The sequence below is a fragment of the Oncorhynchus gorbuscha genome, unplaced genomic scaffold (assembly GCF_021184085.1).
Source record: "Oncorhynchus gorbuscha isolate QuinsamMale2020 ecotype Even-year unplaced genomic scaffold, OgorEven_v1.0 Un_scaffold_1054, whole genome shotgun sequence".
Taxonomy (NCBI): Eukaryota; Metazoa; Chordata; class Actinopteri; order Salmoniformes; family Salmonidae; genus Oncorhynchus; species Oncorhynchus gorbuscha.
Window position 1 is genome coordinate 7,320 of NW_025745954.1, and position 26,321 is coordinate 33,640.

At 46.9% G+C, this 26,321-nt stretch overlaps 1 protein-coding gene across 1 annotated transcript; it reads right to left on the minus strand.

Annotated features, from left to right (window-relative positions):
* Positions 1-421: 421 nt before the first annotated feature.
* On the minus strand, positions 422-26,067 carry LOC124021113 (putative ubiquitin carboxyl-terminal hydrolase 50). The gene is made up of 7 exons (XM_046336442.1): positions 26,048-26,067; positions 24,579-24,824; positions 23,668-23,866; positions 19,030-19,158; positions 17,191-17,333; positions 1,394-1,524; positions 422-657 (listed from the first exon to the last, which is right to left on the minus strand). Exons 1-7 carry the CDS (start codon positions 26,065-26,067, stop codon positions 422-424), a joined length of 1,104 nt encoding a protein of 367 aa, XP_046192398.1.
* Positions 26,068-26,321: the final 254 nt, after the last annotated feature.

Here is a 26,321-nt window from a genome sequence, read left to right on the forward strand (position 1 = left end):
GTGGTGGGTCAGATCTGGGGTATGTTGGGTCTGTGGTGGGTCAGATCTGGGGTATGTTGGGTCCGTGTTGGTCAGATCTGGGGTATGTTGGGTCTGTGTTGGTCAGATCTGGGGTATGTTGGGTCTGTGGTGGGTCAGATCTGGGGTATGTTGGGTCTGTGGTGGGTCAGATCTGGGGTATGTTGGGTCTGTGGTGGGTCAGATCTGGGGTATGTTGGGTCTGTGGTGGGTCAGATCTGGGGTATGTTGGGTCTGTGTTGGTCAGATCTGGGGTATGTTGGGTCTGTGGCGGGTCAGATCCGGGGTGTGGTGGGTCTGTGTTGGGTCAGATCCGGGGTGTGGTGGGTCTGTGTTGGGTCAGATCCGGGGTGTGGTGGGTCTGTGTTGGGTCAGATCCGGGGTGTGGTGGGTCTGTGGTGGGTCAGATCCGGGGTATGTTGGGCCTGTGGAAGGGTTGACGGCTGTACAGCAGGATGTAGGCGTTAGGAGACTGCACCAAGAAGTCCACTACCTCACTCACGGCCGTATCGTCGAAGTGGTGCCAGCTGCTGGACAGGGAACTGTGGCACAGGGCCGTGTAGTGACCCATGTCCAGGTCTCCTGTGTGGTTCTGGACGGGGGAGAGACACACCGACGGAGTCATGTGTTCATGTTTGGCTGTGTGTTTTTCCAGACAGGAGCATCATGTAAATGTGTTCACATGGGTGGGTGTAGGTGCATGTGTAGGTGCATGCGTGTCTTTCTGTATGGGTGGGTGTAGGTGCATGCGTGTCTTTCTCTTTCTGTATGGGTGGGTGTAGGTGCATGCGTGTCTTTCTGTATGGGTGGGTGTAGGTGTCTTTCATGTGCATGTGTCTTTCTGTATGGGTGGGTGTAGGTGCATGTGTGTCTTTCTGTATGGGTGAGTGTAGGTGCATGTGTGTCTTTCTGTATGGGTGGGTGTAGGTGCATGTGTGTCTTTCTGTATGGGTGGGTGTAGGTGCATGTGTGTCATGTGTGTCTTTCTGTATGGGTGGGTGTAGGTGCATGTGTGTCTTTCTGTATGGGTGAGTGTAGGTGCATGTGTGTCTTTCTGTATGGGTGAGTGTATCACAGGAGGCTGGTGGCTCCGTGATTGGGGAGGACAGGCTCGTGGTAATGGCTGGAGTGAAAATGGTGGAATGGTATCAAATACACGTTTCCATGAGTTTGAAGCCGTTCAATCTGCTCCATTACAGCCATTCTAATGAGCTGTCCTCCCCTCAGTGGTGTGTGTGTGTGTGTGTGTGTGTGTGTGTGTGTGTGTGTGTGTGTGTGTGTGTGTGTGTGTGTGTGTGTGTGTGTGTGTGTGTGTGTGTGTGTGTGTGTGTGTGTGTGTGTGTGTGTGTGTGTGTGTGTGTGTGCAGAAACTCACCACCACTGCGTAGAGAGTAGCTGGTGTGATTGGCTGAGGGTCTGGACAGGAAGGGGGTTAGGTCTAAACTGTCCAATGAGAACAACACATTGGTCCTCAACTTCCTCTTCTCACTCCCATGGCAACCAAAACTGTAATGTTACACAGGTTCTGTTATTATTATTTGTCTCATTGAGATGCATGACAGCAGCTGCAGCAGAGGTAAAGCTGATTTATAATGAGGTGTTACATTATTACTGCCATTGACCTCTAGTTAGGGGTTACAGGGACCTCTAGTTAGGGGTTACAGGGACCTCTAGTTAGGGGTTACAGGGACCTCTAGTTAGGGGTTACAGGGACCTCTAGTTAGGGGTTACAGGGACCTCTAGTTAGGGGTTACATTGACCTCTAGTTAGGGGTTACAGGGACCTCTAGTTAGGGGTTACAGGGACCTCTAGTTAGGGGTTACATTGACCTCTACTGCCATTGACCTCTAGTTAGGGGTTACAGGGACCTCTAGTTAGGGGTTACATTGACCTCTAGTTAGGGGTTACAGGGACCTCTAGTTAGGGGTTACAGGGACCTCTAGTTAGGGGTTACATTGACCTCTAGTTAGGGGTTACAGGGACCTCTAGTTAGGGGTTACATTGACCTCTAGTTAGGGGTTACATTGACCTCTAGTTAGGGTTACAGGGACCTCTAGTTAGGGGTTACAGGGACCTCTAGTTAGGGGTTACAGGGACCTCTAGTTAGGGGTTACAGGGACCTCTAGTTAGGGGTTACATTGACCTCTAGTTAGGGGTTACATTGACCTCTAGTTAGGGTTACATTGACCTCTAGTTAGGGGTTACATTGACCTCTAGTTAGGGGTTACACATTGACCTCTAGTTAGGGGTTACAGGGACCTCTAGTTAGGGGTTACATTGACCTCTAGTTAGGGGTTACATTGACCTCTAGTTAGGGGTTACATTGACCTCTAGTTAGGGGTTACAGGGACCTCTAGTTAGGGGTTACAGGGACCTCTAGTTAGGGGTTACATTATTACTGCCATTGACCTCTAGTTAGGGGTTACAGGGACCTCTAGTTAGGGGTTACATTGACCTCTAGTTAGGGGTTACAGGGACCTCTAGTTAGGGGTTACAGGGACCTCTAGTTAGGGGTTAGAGGGACCTCTAGTTAGGGGTTACAGGGACCTCTAGTTAGGGGTTACAGGGACCTCTAGTTAGGGGTTACAGCGACCTCTAGTTAGGGGTTACATTGACCTCTAGTTAGGGGTTACAGGGACCTCTAGTTAGGGGTTACATTGACCTCTAGTTAGGGGTTACAGGGACCTCTAGTTAGGGGTTACAGGGACCTCTAGTTAGGGGTTACAGGGACCTCTAGTTAGGGGTTACATTGACCTCTAGTTAGGGGTTACATTGACCTCTAGTTAGGGGTTACAGGGACCTCTAGTTAGGGGTTACATTGACCTCTAGTTAGGGGTTACAGGGACCTCTAGTTAGGGGTTACAGGGACCTCTAGTTAGGGGTTACATTGACCTCTAGTTAGGGGTTACATTGACCTCTAGTTAGGGGTTACAGGGACCTCTAGTTAGGGGTTACAGGGACCTCTAGTTAGGGGTTACATTATTACTGCCATTGACCTCTAGTTAGGGGTTACAGGGACCTCTAGTTAGGGGTTACATTGACCTCTAGTTAGGGGTTACAGGGACCTCTAGTTAGGGGTTACAGGGACCTCTAGTTAGGGGTTAGAGGGACCTCTAGTTAGGGGTTACAGGGACCTCTAGTTAGGGGTTACAGGGACCTCTAGTTAGGGGTTACATTGACCTCTAGTTAGGGGTTACAGGGACCTCTAGTTAGGGGTTACATTGACCTCTAGTTAGGGGTTACATTGACCTCTAGTTAGGGGTTACAGGGACCTCTAGTTAGGGGTTACATTGACCTCTAGTTAGGGGTTACAGGGACCTCTAGTTAGGGGTTACAGGGACCTCTAGTTAGGGGTTACATTGACCTCTAGTTAGGGGTTACAGGGACCTCTAGTTAGGGGTTACAGGGACCTCTAGTTAGGGGTTACATTGACCTCTAGTTAGGGGTTACATTGACCTCTAGTTAGGGGTTACATTGACCTCTAGTTAGGGGTTACATTGACCTCTAGTTAGGGGTTACATTGACCTCTAGTTAGGGGTTACAGGGACCTCTAGTTAGGGGTTACAGCGACCTCTAGTTAGGGGTTACATTGACCTCTAGTTAGGGGTTACATTGACCTCTAGTTAGGGGTTACAGGGACCTCTAGTTAGGGGTTACAGGGACCTCTAGTTAGGGGTTACATTATTACTGCCATTGACCTCTAGTTAGGGGTTACAGGGACCTCTAGTTAGGGGTTACATTGACCTCTAGTTAGGGGTTACAGGGACCTCTAGTTAGGGGTTACAGGGACCTCTAGTTAGGGGTTACAGGGACCTCTAGTTAGGGGTTACATTGACCTCTAGTTAGGGGTTACAGGGACCTCTAGTTAGGGGTTACATTGACCTCTAGTTAGGGGTTACAGGGACCTCTAGTTAGGGGTTACAGGGACCTCTAGTTAGGGGTTACATTATTACTGCCATTGACCTCTAGTTAGGGGTTACAGGGACCTCTAGTTAGGGGTTACATTGACCTCTAGTTAGGGGTTACAGGGACCTCTAGTTAGGGGTTACAGGGACCTCTAGTTAGGGGTTACATTGACCTCTAGTTAGGGGTTACAGGGACCTCTAGTTAGGGGTTACAGGGACCTCTAGTTAGGGGTTACAGGGACCTCTAGTTAGGGGTTACAGGGACCTCTAGTTAGGGGTTACAGGGACCTCTAGTTAGGGGTTACAGGGACCTCTAGTTAGGGGTTACATTGACCTCTAGTTAGGGGTTACATTGACCTCTAGTTAGGGGTTACAGGGACCTCTAGTTAGGGTTACATTGACCTCTAGTTAGGGGTTACAGGGACCTCTAGTTAGGGGTTACAGGGACCTCTAGTTAGGGGTTACATTGACCTCTAGTTAGCGGTTACATTGACCTCTAGTTAGGGGTTACATTGACCTCTAGTTAGGGGTTACAGGGACCTCTAGTTAGGGGTTACATTGACCTCTAGTTAGGGGTTACATTGACCTCTAGTTAGGGGTTACAGGGACCTCTAGTTAGGGGTTACAGGGACCTCTAGTTAGGGGTTACATTGACCTCTAGTTAGGGGTTACAGGGACCTCTAGTTAGGGGTTACAGGGACCTCTAGTTAGGGGTTACATTGACCTCTAATTAGGGGTTACAGGGACCTCTAATTAGGGGTTACAGGGACCTCTAGTTAGGGGTTACAGGGACCTCTAGTTAGGGGTTACAGGGACCTCTAGTTAGGGGTTACAGGGACCTCTAGTTAGGGGTTACAGGGACCTCTAGTTAGGGGTTACATTGACCTCTAGTTAGGGGTTACATTGACCTCTAGTTAGGGGTTACAGGGACCTCTAGTTAGGGGTTACATTGACCTCTAGTTAGGGGTTACAGGGACCTCTAGTTAGGGGTTACAGGGACCTCTAGTTAGGGTTACAGGGACCTCTAGTTAGGGGTTACAGGGACCTCTAGTTAGGGGTTACAGCGACCTCTAGTTAGGGGTTACATTGACCTCTAGTTAGGGGTTACATTGACCTCTAGTTAGGGGTTACAGGGACCTCTAGTTAGGGGTTACAGGGACCTCTAGTTAGGGGTTACATTATTACTGCCATTGACCTCTAGTTAGGGGTTACAGGGACCTCTAGTTAGGGGTTACAGGACCTCTAGTTAGGGGTTACAGGGACCTCTAGTTAGGGGTTACAGGGACCTCTAGTTAGGGGTTAGGGACCTCTAGTTAGGGGTTACAGGGACCTCTAGTTAGGGGTTACAGGGACCTCTAGTTAGGGGTTACATTGACCTCTAGTTAGGGGTTACAGGGACCTCTAGTTAGGGGTTACATTGACCTCTAGTTAGGGGTTATATTGACCTCTAGTTAGGGGTTACAGGGACCTCTAGTTAGGGGTTACATTGACCTCTAGTTAGGGGTTACAGGGACCTCTAGTTAGGGGTTACAGGGACCTCTAGTTAGGGGTTACATTGACCTCTAGTTAGGGGTTACAGGGACCTCTAGTTAGGGGTTACAGCGACCTCTAGTTAGGGGTTACATTGACCTCTAGTTAGGGGTTACATTGACCTCTAGTTAGGGGTTACATTGACCTCTAGTTAGGGGTTACATTGACCTCTAGTTAGGGGTTACATTGACCTCTAGTTAGGGGTTACAGGGACCTCTAGTTTAGTTAGGGGTTACATTGACCTCTAGTTAGGGGTTACATTGACCTCTAGTTAGGGGTTACAGGGACCTCTAGTTAGGGGTTACAGGGACCTCTAGTTAGGGGTTACATTATTACTGCCATTGACCTCTAGTTAGGGGTTACAGGGACCTCTAGTTAGGGGTTACATTGACCTCTAGTTAGGGGTTACAGGGACCTCTAGTTAGGGGTTACAGGGACCTCTAGTTAGGGGTTACAGGGACCTCTAGTTAGGGGTTACATTGACCTCTAGTTAGGGGTTACAGGGACCTCTAGTTAGGGGTTACATTGACCTCTAGTTAGGGGTTACAGGGACCTCTAGTTAGGGGTTACAGGGACCTCTAGTTAGGGGTTACATTATTACATTGACCTCTAGTTAGGGGTTACAGGGACCTCTAGTTAGGGGTTACATTGACCTCTAGTTAGGGGTTACAGGGACCTCTAGTTAGGGGTTACAGGGACCTCTAGTTAGGGGTTACATTGACCTCTAGTTAGGGGTTACAGGGACCTCTAGTTAGGGGTTACAGGGACCTCTAGTTAGGGGTTACAGGGACCTCTAGTTAGGGGTTACAGGGACCTCTAGTTAGGGGTTACAGGGACCTCTAGTTAGGGGGTTACAGGGACCTCTAGTTAGGGGTTACATTGACCTCTAGTTAGGGGTTACAGGGACCTCTAGTTAGGGGTTACATTGACCTCTAGTTAGGGGTTACAGGGACCTCTAGTTAGGGTTACATTGACCTCTAGTTAGGGGTTACAGGGACCTCTAGTTAGGGGTTACAGGGACCTCTAGTTAGGGGTTACATTGACCTCTAGTTAGGGTTACATTGACCTCTAGTTAGGGGTTACATTGACCTCTAGTTAGGGGTTACAGGGACCTCTAGTTAGGGGTTACATTGACCTCTAGTTAGGGGTTACATTGACCTCTAGTTAGGGGTTACAGGGACCTCTAGTTAGGGTTACAGGGACCTCTAGTTAGGGGTTACATTGACCTCTAGTTAGGGGTTACAGGGACCTCTAGTTAGGGGTTACAGGGACCTCTAGTTAGGGGTTACATTGACCTCTAGTTAGGGGTTACAGGGACCTCTAGTTAGGGGTTACAGGGACCTCTAGTTAGGGGTTACAGGGACCTCTAGTTAGGGGTTACAGGGACCTCTAGTTAGGGGTTACATTGACCTCTAGTTAGGGGTTACAGGGACCTCTAGTTAGGGGTTACATTGACCTCTAGTTAGGGGTTACATTGACCTCTAGTTAGGGGTTACAGGGACCTCTAGTTAGGGGTTACATTGACCTCTAGTTAGGGGTTACAGGGACCTCTAGTTAGGGGTTACAGGGACCTCTAGTTAGGGGTTACAGGGACCTCTAGTTAGGGGTTACAGGGACCTCTAGTTAGGGGTTACAGGGACCTCTAGTTAGGGGTTACAGGGACCTCTAGTTAGGGGTTACAGGGACCTCTAGTTAGGGGTTACAGGGACCTCTAGTTAGGGGTTACAGGGACCTCTAGTTAGGGGTTACAGGGACCTCTAGTTAGGGGTTACAGGGACCTCTAGTTAGGGGTTACATTGACCTCTAGTTAGGGGTTACAGGGACCTCTAGTTAGGGGTTACAGGGACCTCTAGTTAGGGGTTACATTGACCTCTAGTTAGGGGTTACAGGGACCTCTAGTTAGGGGTTACATTGACCTCTAGTTAGGGGTTACAGGGACCTCTAGTTAGGGGTTACATTGACCTCTAGTTAGGGGTTACAGGGACCTCTAGTTAGGGGTTACATTGACCTCTAGTTAGGGGTTACAGGGACCTCTAGTTAGGGGTTACAGGGACCTCTAGTTAGGGGTTACATTGACCTCTAGTTAGGGGTTACAGGGACCTCTAGTTAGGGGTTACAGGGACCTCTAGTTAGGGGTTACATTGACCTCTAGTTAGGGGTTACAGGGACCTCTAGTTAGGGGTTACAGGGACCTCTAGTTAGGGGTTACATTGACCTCTAGTTAGGGGTTACAGGGACCTCTAGTTAGGGGTTACAGGGACCTCTAGTTAGGGGTTACAGGGACCTCTAGTTAGGGGTTACAGGGACCTCTAGTTAGGGGTTACAGGGACCTCTAGTTAGGGGTTACATTGACCTCTAGTTAGGGGTTACATTGACCTCTAGTTAGGGGTTACAGGGACCTCTAGTTAGGGGTTACAGGGACCTCTAGTTAGGGGTTACAGGGACCTCTAGTTAGGGGTTACAGGGACCTCTAGTTAGGGGTTACAGGGACCTCTAGTTAGGGGTTACATTGACCTCTAGTTAGGGGTTACATTGACCTCTAGTTAGGGGTTACATTGACCTCTAGTTAGGGGTTACAGGGACCTCTAGTTAGGGGTTACATTGACCTCTAGTTAGGGGTTACAGGGACCTCTAGTTAGGGGTTACAGGGACCTCTAGTTAGGGGTTACAGGGACCTCTAGTTAGGGGTTACATTGACCTCTAGTTAGGGGTTACAGGGACCTCTAGTTAGGGGTTACAGGGACCTCTAGTTAGGGGTTACATTGACCTCTAGTTAGGGGTTACAGGGACCTCTAGTTAGGGGTTACTGACCTCTAGTTAGGGGTTACAGGGACCTCTAGTTAGGGGTTACAGGGACCTCTAGTTAGGGGTTACAGGGACCTCTAGTTAGGGGTTACAGGGACCTCTAGTTAGGGGTTACATTGACCTCTAGTTAGGGGTTACAGGGACCTCTAGTTAGGGGTTACATTGACCTCTAGTTAGGGGTTACATTGACCTCTAGTTAGGGGTTACATTGACCTCTAGTTAGGGGTTACAGGGACCTCTAGTTAGGGGTTACAGGGACCTCTAGTTAGGGGTTACATTGACCTCTAGTTAGGGGTTACAGGGACCTCTAGTTAGGGGTTACAGGGACCTCTAGTTAGGGGTTACATTGACCTCTAGTTAGGGGTTACATTGACCTCTAGTTAGGGGTTACAGGGACCTCTAGTTAGGGGTTACAGGGACCTCTAGTTAGGGGTTACAGGGACCTCTAGTTAGGGGTTACAGGGACCTCTAGTTAGGGGTTACAGGGACCTCTAGTTAGGGTTACATTGATCTCTAGTTAGGGGTTACATTGACCTCTAGTTAGGGGTTACAGGGACCTCTAGTTAGGGGTTACATTGACCTCTAGTTAGGGGTTACAGGGACCTCTAGTTAGGGGTTACATTGACCTCTAGTTAGGGGTTACAGGGACCTCTAGTTAGGGGTTACAGGGACCTCTAGTTAGGGGTTACATTGACCTCTAGTTAGGGGTTACATTGGCCTCTAGTTAGGGGTTACTGACCTCTAGTTAGGGGTTACTAGTTAGGGACCTCTAGTTAGGGGTTATAGGGACCTCTAGTTAGGGGTTACAGGGACCTCTAGTTAGGGGTTACAGGGACCTCTAGTTAGGGGTTACAGGGACCTCTAGTTAGGGGTTACAGGGACCTCTAGTTAGGGGTTACAGGGACCTCTAGTTAGGGGTTACAGGGACCTCTAGTTAGGGGTTACAGGGACCTCTAGTTAGGGGTTACATTGACCTCTAGTTAGGGGTTACATTGACCTCTAGTTAGGGGTTACAGGGACCTCTAGTTAGGGGTTACAGGGACCTCTAGTTAGGGGTTACAGGGACCTCTAGTTAGGGGTTACATTGACCTCTAGTTAGGGGTTACAGGGACCTCTAGTTAGGGGGTTACATTGACCTCTAGTTAGGGGTTACAGGGACCTCTAGTTAGGGGTTACAGGGACCTCTAGTTAGGGGTTACAGGGACCTCTAGTTAGGGGTTACAGGGACCTCTAGTTAGGGGTTACATTGACCTCTAGTTAGGGGTTACAGGGACCTCTAGTTAGGGGTTACATTGACCTCTAGTTAGGGGTTACAGGGACCTCTAGTTAGGGGTTACAGGGACCTCTAGTTAGGGGTTACAGGGACCTCTAGTTAGGGGTTACAGGGACCTCTAGTTAGGGGTTACAGGGACCTCTAGTTAGGGGTTACATTGACCTCTAGTTAGGGGTTACAGGGACCTCTAGTTAGGGGTTACAGGGACCTCTAGTTAGGGGTTACATTGACCTCTAGTTAGGGGTTACAGGGACCTCTAGTTAGGGGTTACAGGGACCTCTAGTTAGGGGTTACAGGGACCTCTAGTTAGGGGTTACAGGGACCTCTAGGGGTTACATTGACCTCTAGTTAGGGGTTACAGGGACCTCTAGTTAGGGGTTACAGGGACCTCTAGTTAGGGGTTACATTGACCTCTAGTTAGGGGTTACAGGGACCTCTAGTTAGGGGTTACATTGACCTCTAGTTAGGGGTTACAGGGACCTCTAGTTAGGGGTTACATTGACCTCTAGTTAGGGGTTACAGGGACCTCTAGTTAGGGGTTACAGGGACCTCTAGTTAGGGGTTACAGGGACCTCTAGTTAGGGGTTACATTGACCTCTAGTTAGGGGTTACAGGGACCTCTAGTTAGGGGTTACAGGGACCTCTAGTTAGGGGTTACATTGACCTCTAGTTAGGGGTTACAGGGACCTCTAGTTAGGGGTTACAGGGACCTCTAGTTAGGGGTTACAGGGACCTCTAGTTAGGGGTTACAGGGACCTCTAGTTAGGGGTTACAGGGACCTCTAGTTAGGGTTACAGGGACCTCTAGTTAGGGGTTACATTGACCTCTAGTTAGGGGTTACATTGACCTCTAGTTAGGGGTTACAGGGACCTCTAGTTAGGGGTTACATTGACCTCTAGTTAGGGGTTACAGGGACCTCTAGTTAGGGGTTACAGGGACCTCTAGTTAGGGGTTACAGGGACCTCTAGTTAGGGGTTACAGGGACCTCTAGTTAGGGGGGACCTCTAGTTAGGGGTTACATTGACCTCTAGTTAGGGGTTACATTGACCTCTAGTTAGGGGTTACAGGGACCTCTAGTTAGGGGTTACAGGGACCTCTAGTTAGGGGTTACAGGGACCTCTAGTTAGGGGTTACAGGGACCTCTAGTTAGGGGTTACATTGACCTCTAGTTAGGGGTTACAGGGACCTCTAGTTAGGGGTTACAGGGACCTCTAGTTAGGGGTTACAGGGACCTCTAGTTAGGGGTTACAGGGACCTCTAGTTAGGGGTTACAGGGACCTCTAGTTAGGGGTTACATTGACCTCTAGTTAGGGGTTACAGGGACCTCTAGTTAGGGGTTACATTGACCTCTAGTTAGGGGTTACATTGACCTCTAGTTAGGGGTTACAGGGACCTCTAGTTAGGGGTTACATTGACCTCTAGTTAGGGGTTACAGGGACCTCTAGTTAGGGGTTACAGGGACCTCTAGTTAGGGGTTACAGGGACCTCTAGTTAGGGGTTACAGGGACCTCTAGTTAGGGGTTACATTGACCTCTAGTTAGGGGTTACATTGACCTCTAGTTAGGGGTTACATTGACCTCTAGTTAGGGGTTACAGGGGTTACATTGACCTCTAGTTAGGGGGTTACAGGGACCTCTAGTTAGGGGTTACAGGGACCTCTAGTTAGGGGTTACAGGGACCTCTAGTTAGGGGTTACATTGACCTCTAGTTAGGGGTTACAGGGACCTCTAGTTAGGGGTTACAGGGACCTCTAGTTAGGGGTTACATTGACCTCTAGTTAGGGGTTACAGGGACCTCTAGTTAGGGGTTACATTGACCTCTAGTTAGGGGTTACAGGGACCTCTAGTTAGGGGTTACAGGGACCTCTAGTTAGGGGTTACAGGGACCTCTAGTTAGGGGTTACATTGACCTCTAGTTAGGGGTCACAGGGACCTCTAGTTAGGGGTTACATTGACCTCTAGTTAGGGGTTACAGGGACCTCTAGTTAGGGGTTACAGGGACCTCTAGTTAGGGACCTCTAGTTAGGGGTTACAGGGACCTCTAGTTAGGGGTTACATTGACCTCTAGTTAGGGGTTACAGGGACCTCTAGTTAGGGGTTACAGGGACCTCTAGTTAGGGGTTACATTGACCTCTAGTTAGGGGTTACAGGGACCTCTAGTTAGGGGTTACAGGGACCTCTAGTTAGGGGTTACAGGGACCTCTAGTTAGGGGTTACAGGGACTAGTTAGGGGGTTACAGGGACCTCTAGTTAGGGGTTACAGGGACCTCTAGTTAGGGGTTACATTGACCTCTAGTTAGGGGTTACATTGACCTCTAGTTAGGGGTTACATTGACCTCTAGTTAGGGGTTACAGGGACCTCTAGTTAGGGGTTACATTGACCTCTAGTTAGGGGTTACAGGGACCTCTAGTTAGGGGTTACAGGGACCTCTAGTTAGGGGTTACATTGACCTCTAGTTAGGGGTTACATTGACCTCTAGTTAGGGGTTACATTGACCTCTAGTTAGGGGTTACAGGGACCTCTAGTTAGGGGTTACATTGACCTCTAGTTAGGGGTTACAGGGACCTCTAGTTAGGGGTTACAGGGACCTCTAGTTAGGGTTACAGGGACCTCTAGTTAGGGGTTACATTGACCTCTAGTTAGGGGTTACAGGGACCTCTAGTTAGGGTTACAGGGACCTCTAGTTAGGGGTTACATTGACCTCTAATTAGGGGTTACAGGGACCTCTAGTTAGGGGTTACAGGGACCTCTAGTTAGGGGTTACAGGGACCTCTAGTTAGGGGTTACAGGGACCTCTAGTTAGGGGTTACAGGGACCTCTAGTTATTGGGTTAGGGGTTACAGGGACCTCAGGGACCTCTAGTTAGGGGTTACATTGACCTCTAGTTAGGGGTTACAGGGACCTCTAGTTAGGGGTTACAGGGACCTCTAGTTAGGGGTTACAGGGACCTCTAGTTAGGGGTTACAGGGACCTCTAGTTAGGGGTTACAGGGACCTCTAGTTAGGGGTTACAGGGACCTCAGGGGTTACAGGGACCTCTAGTTAGGGGTTACAGGGACCTCTAGTTAGGGGTTACAGGGACCTCTAGTTAGGGGTTACAGGGACCTCAGTTAGGGGTTACAGGGACCTCTAGTTAGGGGTTAGGGGTTAGGGACCTCTAGTTAGGGGTTACAGTTCTAGTTAGGGACCTCTAGTTAGGGGTTACAGGGACCTCTAGTTAGGGGTTACAGGGACCTCTAGTTAGGGGTTACATTGACCTCTAGTTAGGGGTTACAGGGACCTCTAGTTAGGGGTTACAGGGACCTCTAGTTAGGGGTTACAGGGACCTCTAGTTAGGGGTTACATTGACCTCTAGTTAGGGGTTACAGGGACCTCTAGTTAGGGGTTACAGGGACCTCTAGTTAGGGGTTACAGGGACCTCTAGTTAGGGGTTACATTGACCTCTAGTTAGGGGTTACAGGGACCTCTAGTTAGGGGTTACAGGGACCTCTAGTTAGGGGTTACAGGGACCTCTAGTTAGGGGTTACATTGACCTCTAGTTAGGGGTTACAGGGACCTCTAGTTAGGGGTTACAGGGACCTCTAGTTAGGGGTTACAGGGACCTCTAGTTAGGGGGGGTTACAGGGACCTCTAGTTAGGGGTTACATTGACCTCTAGTTAGGGACCTCTAGTTAGGGGTTACATTGACCTCTAGTTAGGGGTTACAGGGACCTCTAGTTAGGGGTTACAGGGACCTCTAGTTAGGGGTTACAGGGACCTCTAGTTAGGGGTTACAGGGTTAGGGGTTACAGGGACCTCTAGTTAGGGGTTACAGGGACCTCTAGTTAGGGGTTACATTGACCTCTAGTTAGGGGTTACATTGACCTCTAGTTAGGGGTTACATTGACCTCTAGTTAGGGTTACAGGGACCTCTAGTTAGTTACAGGGAGGGGTTACAGGGACCTCTAGTTAGGGGTTACATTGACCTCTAGTTAGGGGTTACAGGGACCTCTAGTTAGGGGTTACAGGGACCTCTAGTTAGGGGTTACATTAGGGTTACAGGGACCTCTAGTTAGGGGTTACAGGGACCTCTAGTTAGGGGTTACAGGGACCTCTAGTTAGGGGTTACAGGGACCTCTAGTTTAGGGGTTACATTGACCTCTAGTTAGGGGTTACAGGGACCTCTAGTTAGGGGTTACATTGACCTCTAGTTAGGGGTTACAGGGACCTCTAGTTAGGGGTTAGGGACCTCTAGTTAGGGGTTACATTGACTCTAGTTAGGGGTTACAGGGACCTCTAGTTAGGGGTTACATTGACCTCTAGTTAGGGGTTACAGGGACCTCTAGGTTACAGGGACCTCTAGTTAGGGGTTACATTGACCTCTAGTTAGGGGTTACATTGACCTCTAGTTAGGGGTTACATTGACCTCTAGTTAGGGGTTACAGGGACCTCTAGTTAGGGGGGACCTCTAGTTAGGGGTTACAGGGACCTCTAGTTAGGGGTTATAGGGACCTCTAGTTAGGGGTTACAGGGACCTCTAGTTAGGGGTTACAGGGACCTCTAGTTAGGGGTTACAGGGACCTCTAGTTAGGGGTTACATTGACCTCTAGTTAGGGGTTACAGGGACCTCTAGTTAGGGGTTACAGGGACCTCTAGTTAGGGGTTACAGGGACCTCTAGTTAGGGGTTACATTGACCTCTAGTTAGGGGTTACATTGACCTCTAGTTAGGGGTTACAGGGACCTCTAGTTAGGGGTTACAGGGACCTCTAGTTAGGGACCTCTAGTTAGGGGTTACAGGGACCTCTAGTTAGGGGTTACAGGGACCTCTAGTTAGGGGTTACATTGACCTCTAGTTAGGGGTTACAGGGACCTCTAGTTAGGGGTTACAGGGACCTCTAGTTAGGGGACCTCTAGTTAGGGGTTACAGGGACCTCTAGTTAGGTCTAGTTAGGGGTTACAGGGACCTCTAGTTAGGGGTTACATTGACCTCTAGTTAGGGGTTACAGGGACCTCTAGTTGGGGTTACATTGACCTCTAGTTAGGGGTTACAGGGACCTCTAGTTAGGGGTTACAGGGACCTCTAGTTAGGGGACCTCTAGTTAGGGGTTACATTGACCTCTAGTTAGGGGTCACAGGGACCTCTAGTTAGGGGTTACATTGACCTCTAGTTAGGGGTTACAGGGACCTCTAGTTAGGGGTTACAGGGACCTCTAGTTAGGGGTTACATTGACCTCTAGTTAGGGGTTACAGGGACCTCTAGTTAGGGGTTACAGGGACCTCTAGTTAGGGGTTACAGGGACCTCTAGTTAGGGGTTACAGGGACCTCTAGTTAGGGGTTACAGGGACCTCTAGTTAGGGTTACAGGGACCTCTAGTTAGGGGTTACAGGGACCTCTAGTTAGGGGTTACATTGACCTCTAGTTAGGGGTTACAGGGACCTCTAGTTAGGGGTTACAGGGACCTCTAGTTAGGGGTTACAGGGACCTCTAGTTAGGGGTTACAGGGACCTCTAGTTAGGGGTTACAGGGACCTCTAGTTAGGGGTTACATTGACCTCTAGTTAGGGTTACATTGACCTCTAGTTAGGTGCAGTTACATTGACCTCTAGTTAGGGGTTACAGGGACCTCTAGTTAGGGGTTACATTGACCTCTAGTTAGGGGTTACAGGGACCTCTAGTTAGGGGTTACAGGGACCTCTAGTTAGGGGTTACAGGGACCTCTAGTTAGGGGTTACATTGACCTCTAGTTAGGGGTTACAGGGACCTCTAGTTAGGGGTTACAGGGACCTCTAGTTAGGGGTTACATTGACCTCTAGTTAGGGGTTACAGGGACCTCTAGTTAGGGGTTACATTGACCTCTAGTTAGGGGTTATAGGGACCTCTAGTTAGGGGTTACAGGGACCTCTAGTTAGGGGTTACAGGGACCTCTAATTAGGGGTTACAGGGACCTCTAGGGGTTACATTGACCTCTATTTAGGGGTTACAGGGACCTCTAGTTAGGGGTTACATTGACCTCTAGTTAGGGGTTACATTGACCTCTAGTTAGGGGTTACATTGACCTCTAGTTAGGGGTTACAGGGACCTCTAGTTAGGGGTTACAGGGACCTCTAGTTAGGGGTTACATTGACCTCTAGTTAGGGGTTACAGGGACCTCTAGTTAGGGGTTACAGGGACCTCTAGTTAGGGGTTACATTGACCTCTAATTAGGGGTTACAGGGACCTCTAGTTAGGGGTTACAGGGACCTCTAGTTATGGGTTACAGGGACCTCTAGTTAGGGGTTACAGGGACCTCTAGTTATGGGGTTACATTGACCTCTAGTTAGGGGTTACAGGGACCTCTAGTTAGGGGTTACATTGACCTCTAGTTAGGGGTTACATTGACCTCTAGTTAGGGGTTACAGGGACCTCTAGTTAGGGGTTACATTGACCTCTAGTTAGGGGTTATAGGGACCTCTAGTTAGGGGTTACAGGGACCTCTAGTTAGGGGTTACAGGGACCTCTAGTTAGGGGTTACAGGGACCTCTAGTTAGGGGTTACAGGGACCTCTAGTTAGGGGTTACAGGGACCTCTAGTTAGGGGTTATAGGGACCTCTAGTTAGGGGTTACAGGGACCTCTAGTTAGGGGTTACAGGGACCTCTAGTTAGGGGTTACATTGATCTCTAGTTAGGGGTTACATTGACCTCTAGTTAGGGGTTACAGGGACCTCTAGTTAGGGGTTACAGGGACCTCTAGTTAGGGGTTACAGGACCTCTAGTTAGGGGGTTACATTGACCTCTAGTTAGGGGTTACAGGGACCTCTAGTTAGGGGTTGACAGGGACCTCTAGTTAGGGGTTACATTGACCTCTAGTTAGGGGTTACAGGGACCTCTAGTTAGGGGTTACAGGGACCTCTAGTTAGGGGTTACATTGACCTCTAATTAGGGGTTACAGGGACCTCTAATTAGGGGTTACAGGGACCTCTAGTTATGGGTTACAGGGACCTCTAGTTAGGGGTTACAGGGACCTCTAGTTAGGGGTTACATTGACCTCTAGTTAGGGGTTACAGGGACCTCTAGTTGGGGTTACATTGACCTCTAGTTAGGGTTACATTGACCTCTAGTTAGGGGTTACAGGGACCTCTAGTTAGGGGTTACATGTTAATGTGATTAAAACATGAGGATGTGTGAAACCTGCTCCTCAGACTGAAGTGTCCCCACTTGCACCAGCGATAAGAAAGCTTTTCACATGGCGCAGAATGGTTAGACGCTCCAGAAGGTCACGTGTGCTGATAGCAAAGGAAAAACGCTTGGGTTGGAGCCTCGGTATGAGCCGAATAAGGAGGAAGCTGTACTATAGGGGCGGCAGGTAGCCTAGTGGTTAGATAGTTGGTGCCAGTAACCGAAAGGTTGCTGGATCAAACCCCCGAGCTGACAAGGTAAAAGTCTTCCTGCCCCTGAACAAGGCAGTTAACCCACTGTTCCCGGGCTCCGTGGATGTCAATTATAGCAGCTCCCCGCACCTCTCTGATTCAGAGGGGTTGGGTTAAATACAGAAGACACATTTCAGTGGAATGCATTCAGTTGTACAACTGCTAAGCCAGCAGCGTGACGTCCTTTCCATTAGCACCAATATGTTTGTCTGTGTTAAGTCTGTGCACCAACAGTGGTCATCTAGTGGGGAGAGATGGGTTGTCAGATACCCACCGTTTGAGGTGCAGCACCAGTATCTCAGGTGGTTTGGCCATGCTGGTGAGGACAGCTGTGTCTCTCTTCACTCCACACTCTGGACACAACTTCTGATCTCCACACGTCAACGTACTCTGCTGGAAGAACAGCGACAGGCAGTCCTACAGGAGAGAGAGATGTGGTCTGTGGCTAGTCTGTATGACAGGCAGTCCTACAAGAGAGAGAGATGTGGTCTGTGGCTAGTCTGTATGACAGGCAGTCCTACAGGAGAGAGATGTGGTCGCTGGCTAGTCTGTGTGTTTAGTGTGTATGTGATTAGTCTGTATGTGATTAGTCTGTATGTGATTAGTCTGTGTGTTTAGTCTGTATGTGATTAGTCTGTATGTGATTAGTCCGTATGTGGTTAGTCTGTATGTGGTTAGTCTGTATGTGGTTAGTCTGTATGTGGTTAGTCTGTATGTGGTTAGTCTGTATGTGGTTAGTCTGTATGTGGTTAGTCTGTATGTGGTTAGTCTGTATGTGGTTAGTCTGTATGTGGTTAGTCTGTGTGTGGTTAGTCTGTGTGTGGTTAGTCCGTATGTGTTAGTCTGTATGTGATTAGTCTGTGTGTTTAGTGTGTATGTGATTAGTCTGTGTGTTTAGTCTGTGTGTTTAGTCTGTGTGTTTAGTCTGTGTGTTTAGTCTGTATGTGATTAGTCTGTGTGATTAGTCTGTGTGTTTAGTCTGTGTGTTTAGTCTGTATGTGGTTAGTCCATATGTGATTAGTCTGTGTGTTTAGTGTGTATGTGATTAGTCCGTATGTGTTTAGTCTGTATGTGATTAGTCTGTGTGTTTAGTGTGTATGTGATTAGTCTGTATGTGATTAGTCTGTGTGTTTAGTCTGAATGTGATTAGTCTGAATGTGATTAGTCCGTATGTGGTTAGTCTGTATGTGGTTAGTCTGTATGTGGTTAGTCTGTATGTGATTAGTCTGATTGTGGTTAGTCTGTATGTGATTAGTCTGTATGTGGTTAGTCTGTATGTGATTAGTCTGTATGTGGTTAGTCTGTATGTGGTTAGTCTGTATGTGGTTAGTCTGTATGTGGTTAGTCTGTATGTGGTTAGTCTGTATGTGGTTAGTCTGTATGTGGTTAGTCTGTATGTGTATGTGATTAGTCTGTATGTGATTAGTCTGTGTGTTTAGTGTGTATGTGATTAGTCTGTATGTGATTAGTCTGTGTGTTTAGTCTGTATGTGATTAGTCTGTATGTGATTAGTCTGTATGTGGTTAGTCTGTATGTGGTTAGTCTGTATGGTTAGTCTGTATGTGGTTAGTCTGTATGTGGTTGTCTGGTTAGTCTGTATGTGGTTAGTCTGTGTGTTTAGTCTGTATTAGTCTGTGTGATTAGTCTGTATGTGATTGTAGTCTATTGATTAGTCTGTGTGTTTAAATGTGTTAGTCCGGGTATGTGGTTAGTCTGTATGTGATTAGTCTGTATGTGATTAGTCTGATTGTGGTTAGTCTGTATGTGATTAGTCTGTATGTGGTTAGTCTGTATGTGATTAGTCTGTATGTGATTAGTCTGTATGTGGTTAGTCTGTATGTGGTTAGTCTGTATGTGGTTAGTCTGATTGTGGTTAGTCTGATTGTGGTTAGTCTGTATGTGATTAGTCTGTATGTGGTTAGTCTGTATGTGATTAGTCTGTATGTGATTAGTCTGTATGTGTTTAGTCTGTATGTGGTTAGTCTGTATGTGTATGTGATTAGTCTGTATGTGATTAGTCTGTATGTGATTAGTCTGTATGTGATTAGTCTGTATGTGTTAGTCTGATTGTGATTAGTCTGTATGTGTTTAGTCTGATTGTGGTTCGTTGTACCTGTAGGGAGCACTTGTATGAGTCCAGTGGTATAGGCAGAGACAGGATGGTGAAGACTTGGTTGCTGTGGGAGTGTCCGTCGCAGCGCAGACACAGCATCTGGTAGCTGAGTTGTCCCTCGAAGAGATGTCACCACCGTAGAATGTTGTTGCTGGCGAGGCTTAGACTTCCTGCCCAGACACAACCGCTGGGAAGAACGTGTCTGACGTCTCTCCCCTTCTGTAGCAAAGGGAATTACACACACACATTGTAGAATACTAGTGAAGACATCAAAACTATGAAATAACACTTATGGAATCATGTAGTAACCAAAAAAGTGTTTATATTTTATATTCTTCAAAGTAGCCACCCTTTGCCGTGATGACAGCTTTAAACACTCATGGCATTCTCTCAACCAGCTTCATAAGGTAGTCACCTGGAATGCATTTCAATTAACAGGTGTGTCTTGTTAAAAGTTCATTTGTGGAATTTCTTTCCTCCTTAACGCATTTGAGCCAATCAGTTGTGTTGTGACAATGTAGGGGTGGTGTACAGAAGATAGCCCTATTTAGTAAAAGACCCAAGTCCATATTAAGGCAAGAACAGTAAGCAAAGAGAAACGACAGTCCAACATTAATTTAAGACATGGTCAGTCAACATTTTAAGAACTTTGAAAGTTTCCTCAAGTGCAATCGCAAAAACCATCAGCGCTATGAGGTTATTTCTGAGTTTTTATTAAAATGGTTTGTTGTCAGGGGAGGTTATATTTATTAAAATGTTGTTGTCAGGGGAGGTTAGATTTATTAAAATGTTGTTGTCAGGGGAGGTTAGATTTATTAAAATGTTGTTGTCAGGGGAGGTTAGATTTATTAAAATGTTGTTCAGGGGGAGGTTAGATTTATTAAAATGTTGTTGTCAGGGGAGGTTAGATTTATTAAAATGTTGTTGTCAGGGGGAGGTTAGATTTATTAAAATGTTGTTGCCAGGGGAGGTTAGATTTATTAAAATGTTGTTGTCAGGGGAGGTTAGATTTATTAAAATGTTGTTGTCAGGGGGAGGTTAGATTTATTAAAATGTTGTTGTCAGGGGAGGTTATATTTATTAAAATGTTGTCCAGGGGAGGTTAGATTTATTAAAATGTTGTTGTCAGGGAGGGTAGATTTATTAAAATGTTGTTGTTGTCAGGGGAGGTTATATTTATTAAAATGTTGTTGCCAGGGGAGGGTAGATTTATTAAAATGTTGTTGTCAGGGGAGGTTAGATTTATTAAAATGTTGCCAGGGGGGAGGTTAGATTTATTATAATGTTGTTGTCAGGGGGAGGTAGATTTATTAAAATGTTGTTGCCAGGGGAGGTTAGATTTATTAAAATGTTGCCAGGGGGAGGTTATATTTATTATAATGTTGTTGTCAGGGGAGGTTAGATTTATTAAAATGTTGCCAGGGGGAGGTTAGATTTATTAAAATGTTGTTGTCAGGGGAGGTTAGATTTATTAAAATGTTGCCAGGGGGAGGTTAGATTTATTAAAATGTTGTTGTCAGGGGGAGGTTAGATTTATTAAAATGTTGTTGCCAGGGGAGGTTAGATTTATTAAAATGTTGTTGTCAGGGGAGGTTAGATTTATTAAAATGTTGTTGCCAGGGGGAGGTTAGATTTATTAAAATGTTTCCAGGGGAGGTTATATTTATTAAAATGTTGTTGCCAGGGGGAGGTTAGATTTATTAAATGTTGCCAGGGGGAGGTTATATTTATTAAAATGTTGTTGTCAGGGGGAGGTTAGATTTATTAACATGTTGTTGTCAGGGGAGGTTAGATTTATTAAAATGTTGTTTCAGGGGAGGTTAGATTTATTAAAATGTTGTTGTCAGGGGAGGTTAGATTTATTAAAATGTTGTTGTCAGGGGAGGTTAGATTTATTAAAATGTTGTTGTCAGGGGAGGTTAGATTTATTAAAATGTTGTTGTCAGGGGAGGTTAGATTTATTAAAATGTTGTTGTCAGGGAGGTTATATTTATTAAAATGTTGTTGCCAGGGGAGGGTAGATTTATTAAAATGTTGTTGTCAGGGGAGGTTAGATTTATTAAAATGTTGTTGTCAGGGGAGGTTATATTTATTAAAATGTTGTTGCCAGGGGAGGGTAGATTTATTAAAATGTTGTTGTCAGGGGAGGTTAGATTTATTAAAATGTTGTTGTCAGGGGAGGTTAGATTTATTAAAATGTTGTTGCCAGGGGAGTTTAGATTTATTAAAATGTTGTTGTCAGGGGAGGTTAGATTTATTAAAATGTTGCCAGGGGAGGTTAGATTTATTATAATGTTGTTGTCAGGGGAGGTTAGATTTATTAAAATGTTGTTGCCAGGGGGAGGTTAGATTTATTAAAATGTTGTTGTCAGGGGAGGTTAGATTTATTAAATGTTGTTGCCAGGGGAGGTTAGATTTATTAAAATGTTTCCAGGGGAGGTTAGATTTATTAAAATGTTGTTGCCAGGGGAGGTTAGATTTATTAAAATGTTGTTGTCAGGGGAGGTTAGATTTATTAAAATGTTGTTGTCAGGGGGAGGTTAGATTTATTAATATGTTGTTGCCAGGGGAGGTTATATTTATTAAAATGTTTTGCCAGGGGAGGTTAGATTTATTAAAATGTTGTTGTCAGGGGTTAGATTTATTAAAATGTTGTTGTCAGGGGAGGTTATATTTATTAAAATGTTGTTGCCAGGGAGAGGGTAGATTTATTAAAATGTTGTTGTCAGGGGAGGTTAGATTTATTAAAATGTTGTTGTCAGGGGAGGTTATATTTATTAAAATGTTGTTGCCAGGGAGAGGGAGATTTATTAAAATGTTGTTGCCAGGGGAGGTTAGATTTATTAAAATGTTGCCAGGGGGAGTTTATATTTATTATAATGTTGTTGTCAGGGGAGGTTAGATTTATTAAAATGTTGCCAGGGGAGGTTAGATTTATTAAAATGTTGTTGTCAGGGGGAAGTAAGATTTATTAAAATGTTGTTGCCAGGGGAGGTTATATTTATTCAAATGTTGTTGCCAGGGGAGGTTAGATTTATTAAAATGTTGTTGCCAGGGGAGGTTAGATTTATTAAAATGTTTCCAGGGGAGGTTAGATTTATTAAAATGTTGTTGCCAGGGGAGGTTAGATTTATTAAAATGTTGCTGTCAGGGGAGGTTAGATTTATTAAAATGTTGCTGTCAGGAAACTCACACAAGGAGACCTGGGAGAGGCTATATGAGTTACAGGATGCCATGGCTACCACAGGATTCTGCAGCGATACGCCATCCAATCTGGTTTGTGCTTAGTGGGACTTAGTGGGATCATTTGTTTTTCAACAGGACCTCCAGGCTGCGTAAGGGCTATTTGACCGAGAAGGAGAGTGATGGAGTGCTGCATCAGATGACCTGGCCTCCACTATCCCCAACCTCAACCCAATTGAGATGGATTGGGATGAGTTGGACCACAGAGTGAAGAAAAGCAGTCAACAAGTGCTCAGCATATGTGGGAACTCCTTAAAGACTGTTGGAAAAGCATTCTAGGTGAAGCTGGTTGAAAGAATGCCAAGAGTGTGCAAAGCTGTCATCAAGGCAAAGGGTGGCTACTTTGAAGAATATAAAATATAAACACTTTTTTGTTTACTACATGATTCCATATGTGTTATTTCATAGTTTTTATGTCTTCACTATTATTCTACAATGTAGAAAATGGTAAAAATAAAGAAAAACCCTTGAATTAGTAGGTGTGTCCAAACTTTTGACCTGGTACACACACACACACACACACACACACACACACACACACACACACACACACACACACACACACACACACACACACACACACACACACACACACACACACACACACACACACACACACACACACACACACACACACACAAATGAGAAACACACTGTCTGAATACCAAATCAGCCCCTAGCCCTTATCCCCTATCTCCTAGACACTACTACCCTATCCCCTAGACACTTATCCCCTAGACACTTATCCCCTAGACACTTATCCCCTGCACACTTATCCCCTAGACACTTATCCCCTGGACACTTATCACCTAGACACTTATCCCCTAGACACCTATCCCCTAGACACTCATTCCCTAGACACTTATCTCCTGACACTTATCCCCTATCCCCTAGACACTTATCCCCTAGACACTTATCCCCTAGACACTTATCCCCTAGACACTTATCCCCTGGACACTTATCCCCTAGACACTTATCCCCTGGACACTTATCACCTAGACACTTATCCCCTAGACACCTATCCCTAGACACTCATTCCTAGACACTTATCTATCCCCTAGACACTTATCCCCTATCCCCTAGACACTTATCCCCTAGACACTTATCCCCTATCCCCTATCCCCTAGACACTTATCCCCTAGAATCAAGAAAGACAATGATGCAGAGCCTTTGACCGTGTGGAAGGAGTGTATGGAAGGAGTCGTGTGGAAGGAGTCGTGTGGAAGGAGTCGTGTGGAAGGAGTCGTGTGGACGGAGTCGTGTGGTGGCAGGATTGTGTGTGTGTGTGTGTGTGTGTGTGTGTGTGTGTGTGTGTGTGTGTGTGTGTGTGTGTGTGTGTGTGTGTGTGTGTGTGTGTGTGTGTGTGTGTGTGTGTGTGTGTGTGTGTGTGTGTACATTCTTGAGGTCATCATGCAGGGCGTTGAGCAGGAGGAGGAGTAGCTCCTGGGCGTCCTGCTGTGATTGGTTGTTGAACTGGGGGTGCAGGGAGGAGACCAAGGCCCTCATCCCCTGGAGAGGTGAAGCTGGTACCCCCTGACCCTGCCACACCTCATGGAAGAGGTGCACAAACACCCCCACTACAGGACTGTTACGCCTAGAGGAGGAGGAGGAGGAGGAGGAGGGAGAGGAGGGAGGGGAGGAGGAGGAGGAGGAGGAGGGGAGAGGAGGAGGAGGAGGGGGAAGAGGAGAAGAAGTAGGAGGAAGGAGAGAGAGAAGAGTGGCATGGGAGGGAGGAGGAGAGGGAGGGGGAGAGGAAGGAGGAGGAAGAGGGGGAAAAGGAGGAGGAGGAAGGAGAGGGAGAAGAGTGGCATGGGAGGAAGGAGGAGAGGGAGGAGGAGAGGAAGGAGGAGAGGAAGGAGGAGGAGGAGGGGGGAGAGGAAAAGAAGGAGGAGAGGCATTGGAGGATTTAAGTTTCCCCCAAACTAATGTAAAGTTCTTGGAGTATCTGGACAAACAGTACTATACAACATCTAAGACACAGACAGACAGACAGACAGACAGACAGACAGACAGACAGACAGACAGACAGACAGACAGACAGACAGACAGACAGACAGACAGACAGACAGACAGACAGACAGACAGACAGACAGACAGACAGACAGACAGACAGACAGACAGACAGACAGACAGACAGACAGACAGACAGACAGACAGACAGACAGACAGACAGACAGACAGACAGACAGACAGACAGACAGACAGACAGACAGACAGACAGACAGACAGACAGACAGACAGACAGACAGACAGACAGACAGACAGACAGACAGACAGACGAGAGAGAGAGAGAGAGAGAGTCTTACTTGGCCAGCTGGGAGCGTTTGTGTGAGCTGAGAAGGTGTTCCACCAACGGCACAGTGGAGAAGAGACACTGCAGCACAGCGTTCATGTAGCAGGAGTTACCACTGTTAGCCAGACCACACACCCCCGCCAGCCGCCTGTCCTCTCTCGTCCCCTGCTCCCCCTTCACCCTCACCCCCCATCCTGAGTTACACCCCAACTCCTCCATGGGCATCACCTGACCCTGAACACCGCTGGGATTGGCTGCACTGGTGACCAATGAGAAGAGACAGACAGAAAGAGGTGAAAGGTCAGTGCTGTAGCAGGCAGGTGTCAAGGTGCTCCTTTAAATGTTCGTCTTTTGCCTCTTTCCACTTTCAGTTTTGGGAGATTGAGTAGATGTCTGTCTGTCTGTCTGTCTGTCTGTCTGTCTGTCTGTCTGTCTGTCTGTCTGTCTGTCTGTCTGTCTGTCTGTCTGTCTGTCTGTCTGTCTGCCTGCCTGCCTGCCTGCCTGCCTGCCTGCCTGCCTGCCTGCCTGCCTGCCTGCCTGCCTGCCTGCCTGTCTGTCTGCCTGTCTGCCTGTCTGTCTGTCTGTCTGTCTGTGTCTGTCTGTCTGGTTATGCTCCTTAAGGTGTCGTCATGCCAGAGACAGCAGAACCAGACAGGCTGAGGCGAAAATGGATGGTCTTGGACAATGGTTTCTTCATTCTCTTAGTTTAAGTCCCAAATAGCACCCTATTCCCTATTTAGTGCACTACTTTTGACCAGTGATCTCTGTTATCATAATTAGTGCACTACATAAGGAATAGGGTGCCATTTGGATCTCAATCTTAGGCTTGAGGAATTGTCTAACCATGGTGCAGTCAACACTGTCCACTCACACAGACTCACACTCATCTCAACTGACTTAACTGTGCCTCTCTGCTCTGTGCCTCTTTCTCCCACTGCTGTGAGTCTGAGACAGTGTTCTGAACTACTCTCAATTCAGACAGATACTTGTGTGTGTGTGTGTGTGTGTGTGTGTGTGTGTGTGTGTGTGTGTGTGTGTGTGTGTGTGTGTGTGTGTGTGTGTGTGTGTGTGTGTGTGTGTGTGTGTGTGTGTGTGTGTGTGTGTGTGTGTGTGTGTGTGTGTGTGTGTGTGTGTGTGTGTGTGTGTGTGTGTTCCCAGGCATTTTGTGTGTGTTTGATAGTGCTATTTGTTTAAACAGTTTATTGTGTTTGAGAGAGAACTCAGCTAGAAGACAATGTCTTAGCAACCCATCAACACTGACATCAAGCACGGTCTCTTGTGTCTCAGTCATGTTTTATCATGATCACGTTGTACATCATATTTCAAACTGCTGTGTACTGGACACACTAACAGAAACACAGGTTCTTATTCCCAGGCATTTTGATGAGAAGGTGAATAGGCTAACACCTTGTCTGTCTGGATAGTCAACGCTATTTAGTTTAAACAGTTTATTAAGTCAGTTCGGACCTGAAGTGAACTCACCTCCCATTGGAATCATCCATGTAGCTTCATGGCTTGTTGAGAAGACTTCCTCTTATACACAAATGACCTTTATGACATCAGGCCTCTGTTGGTTTGTCCAGGTTCTATATATGACATCATAGTAATCTAAGGCCTCTGTTGGTTTGTCCAGGTTCTATATATGACATCATATTAATCTAAGACCTCTGTTGGTTTGTCCAGGTTCTATATATGACATCATATTAATCTAAGGCCTCTGTTGGTTTGTCCAGGTTCTATATATGACATCATATTA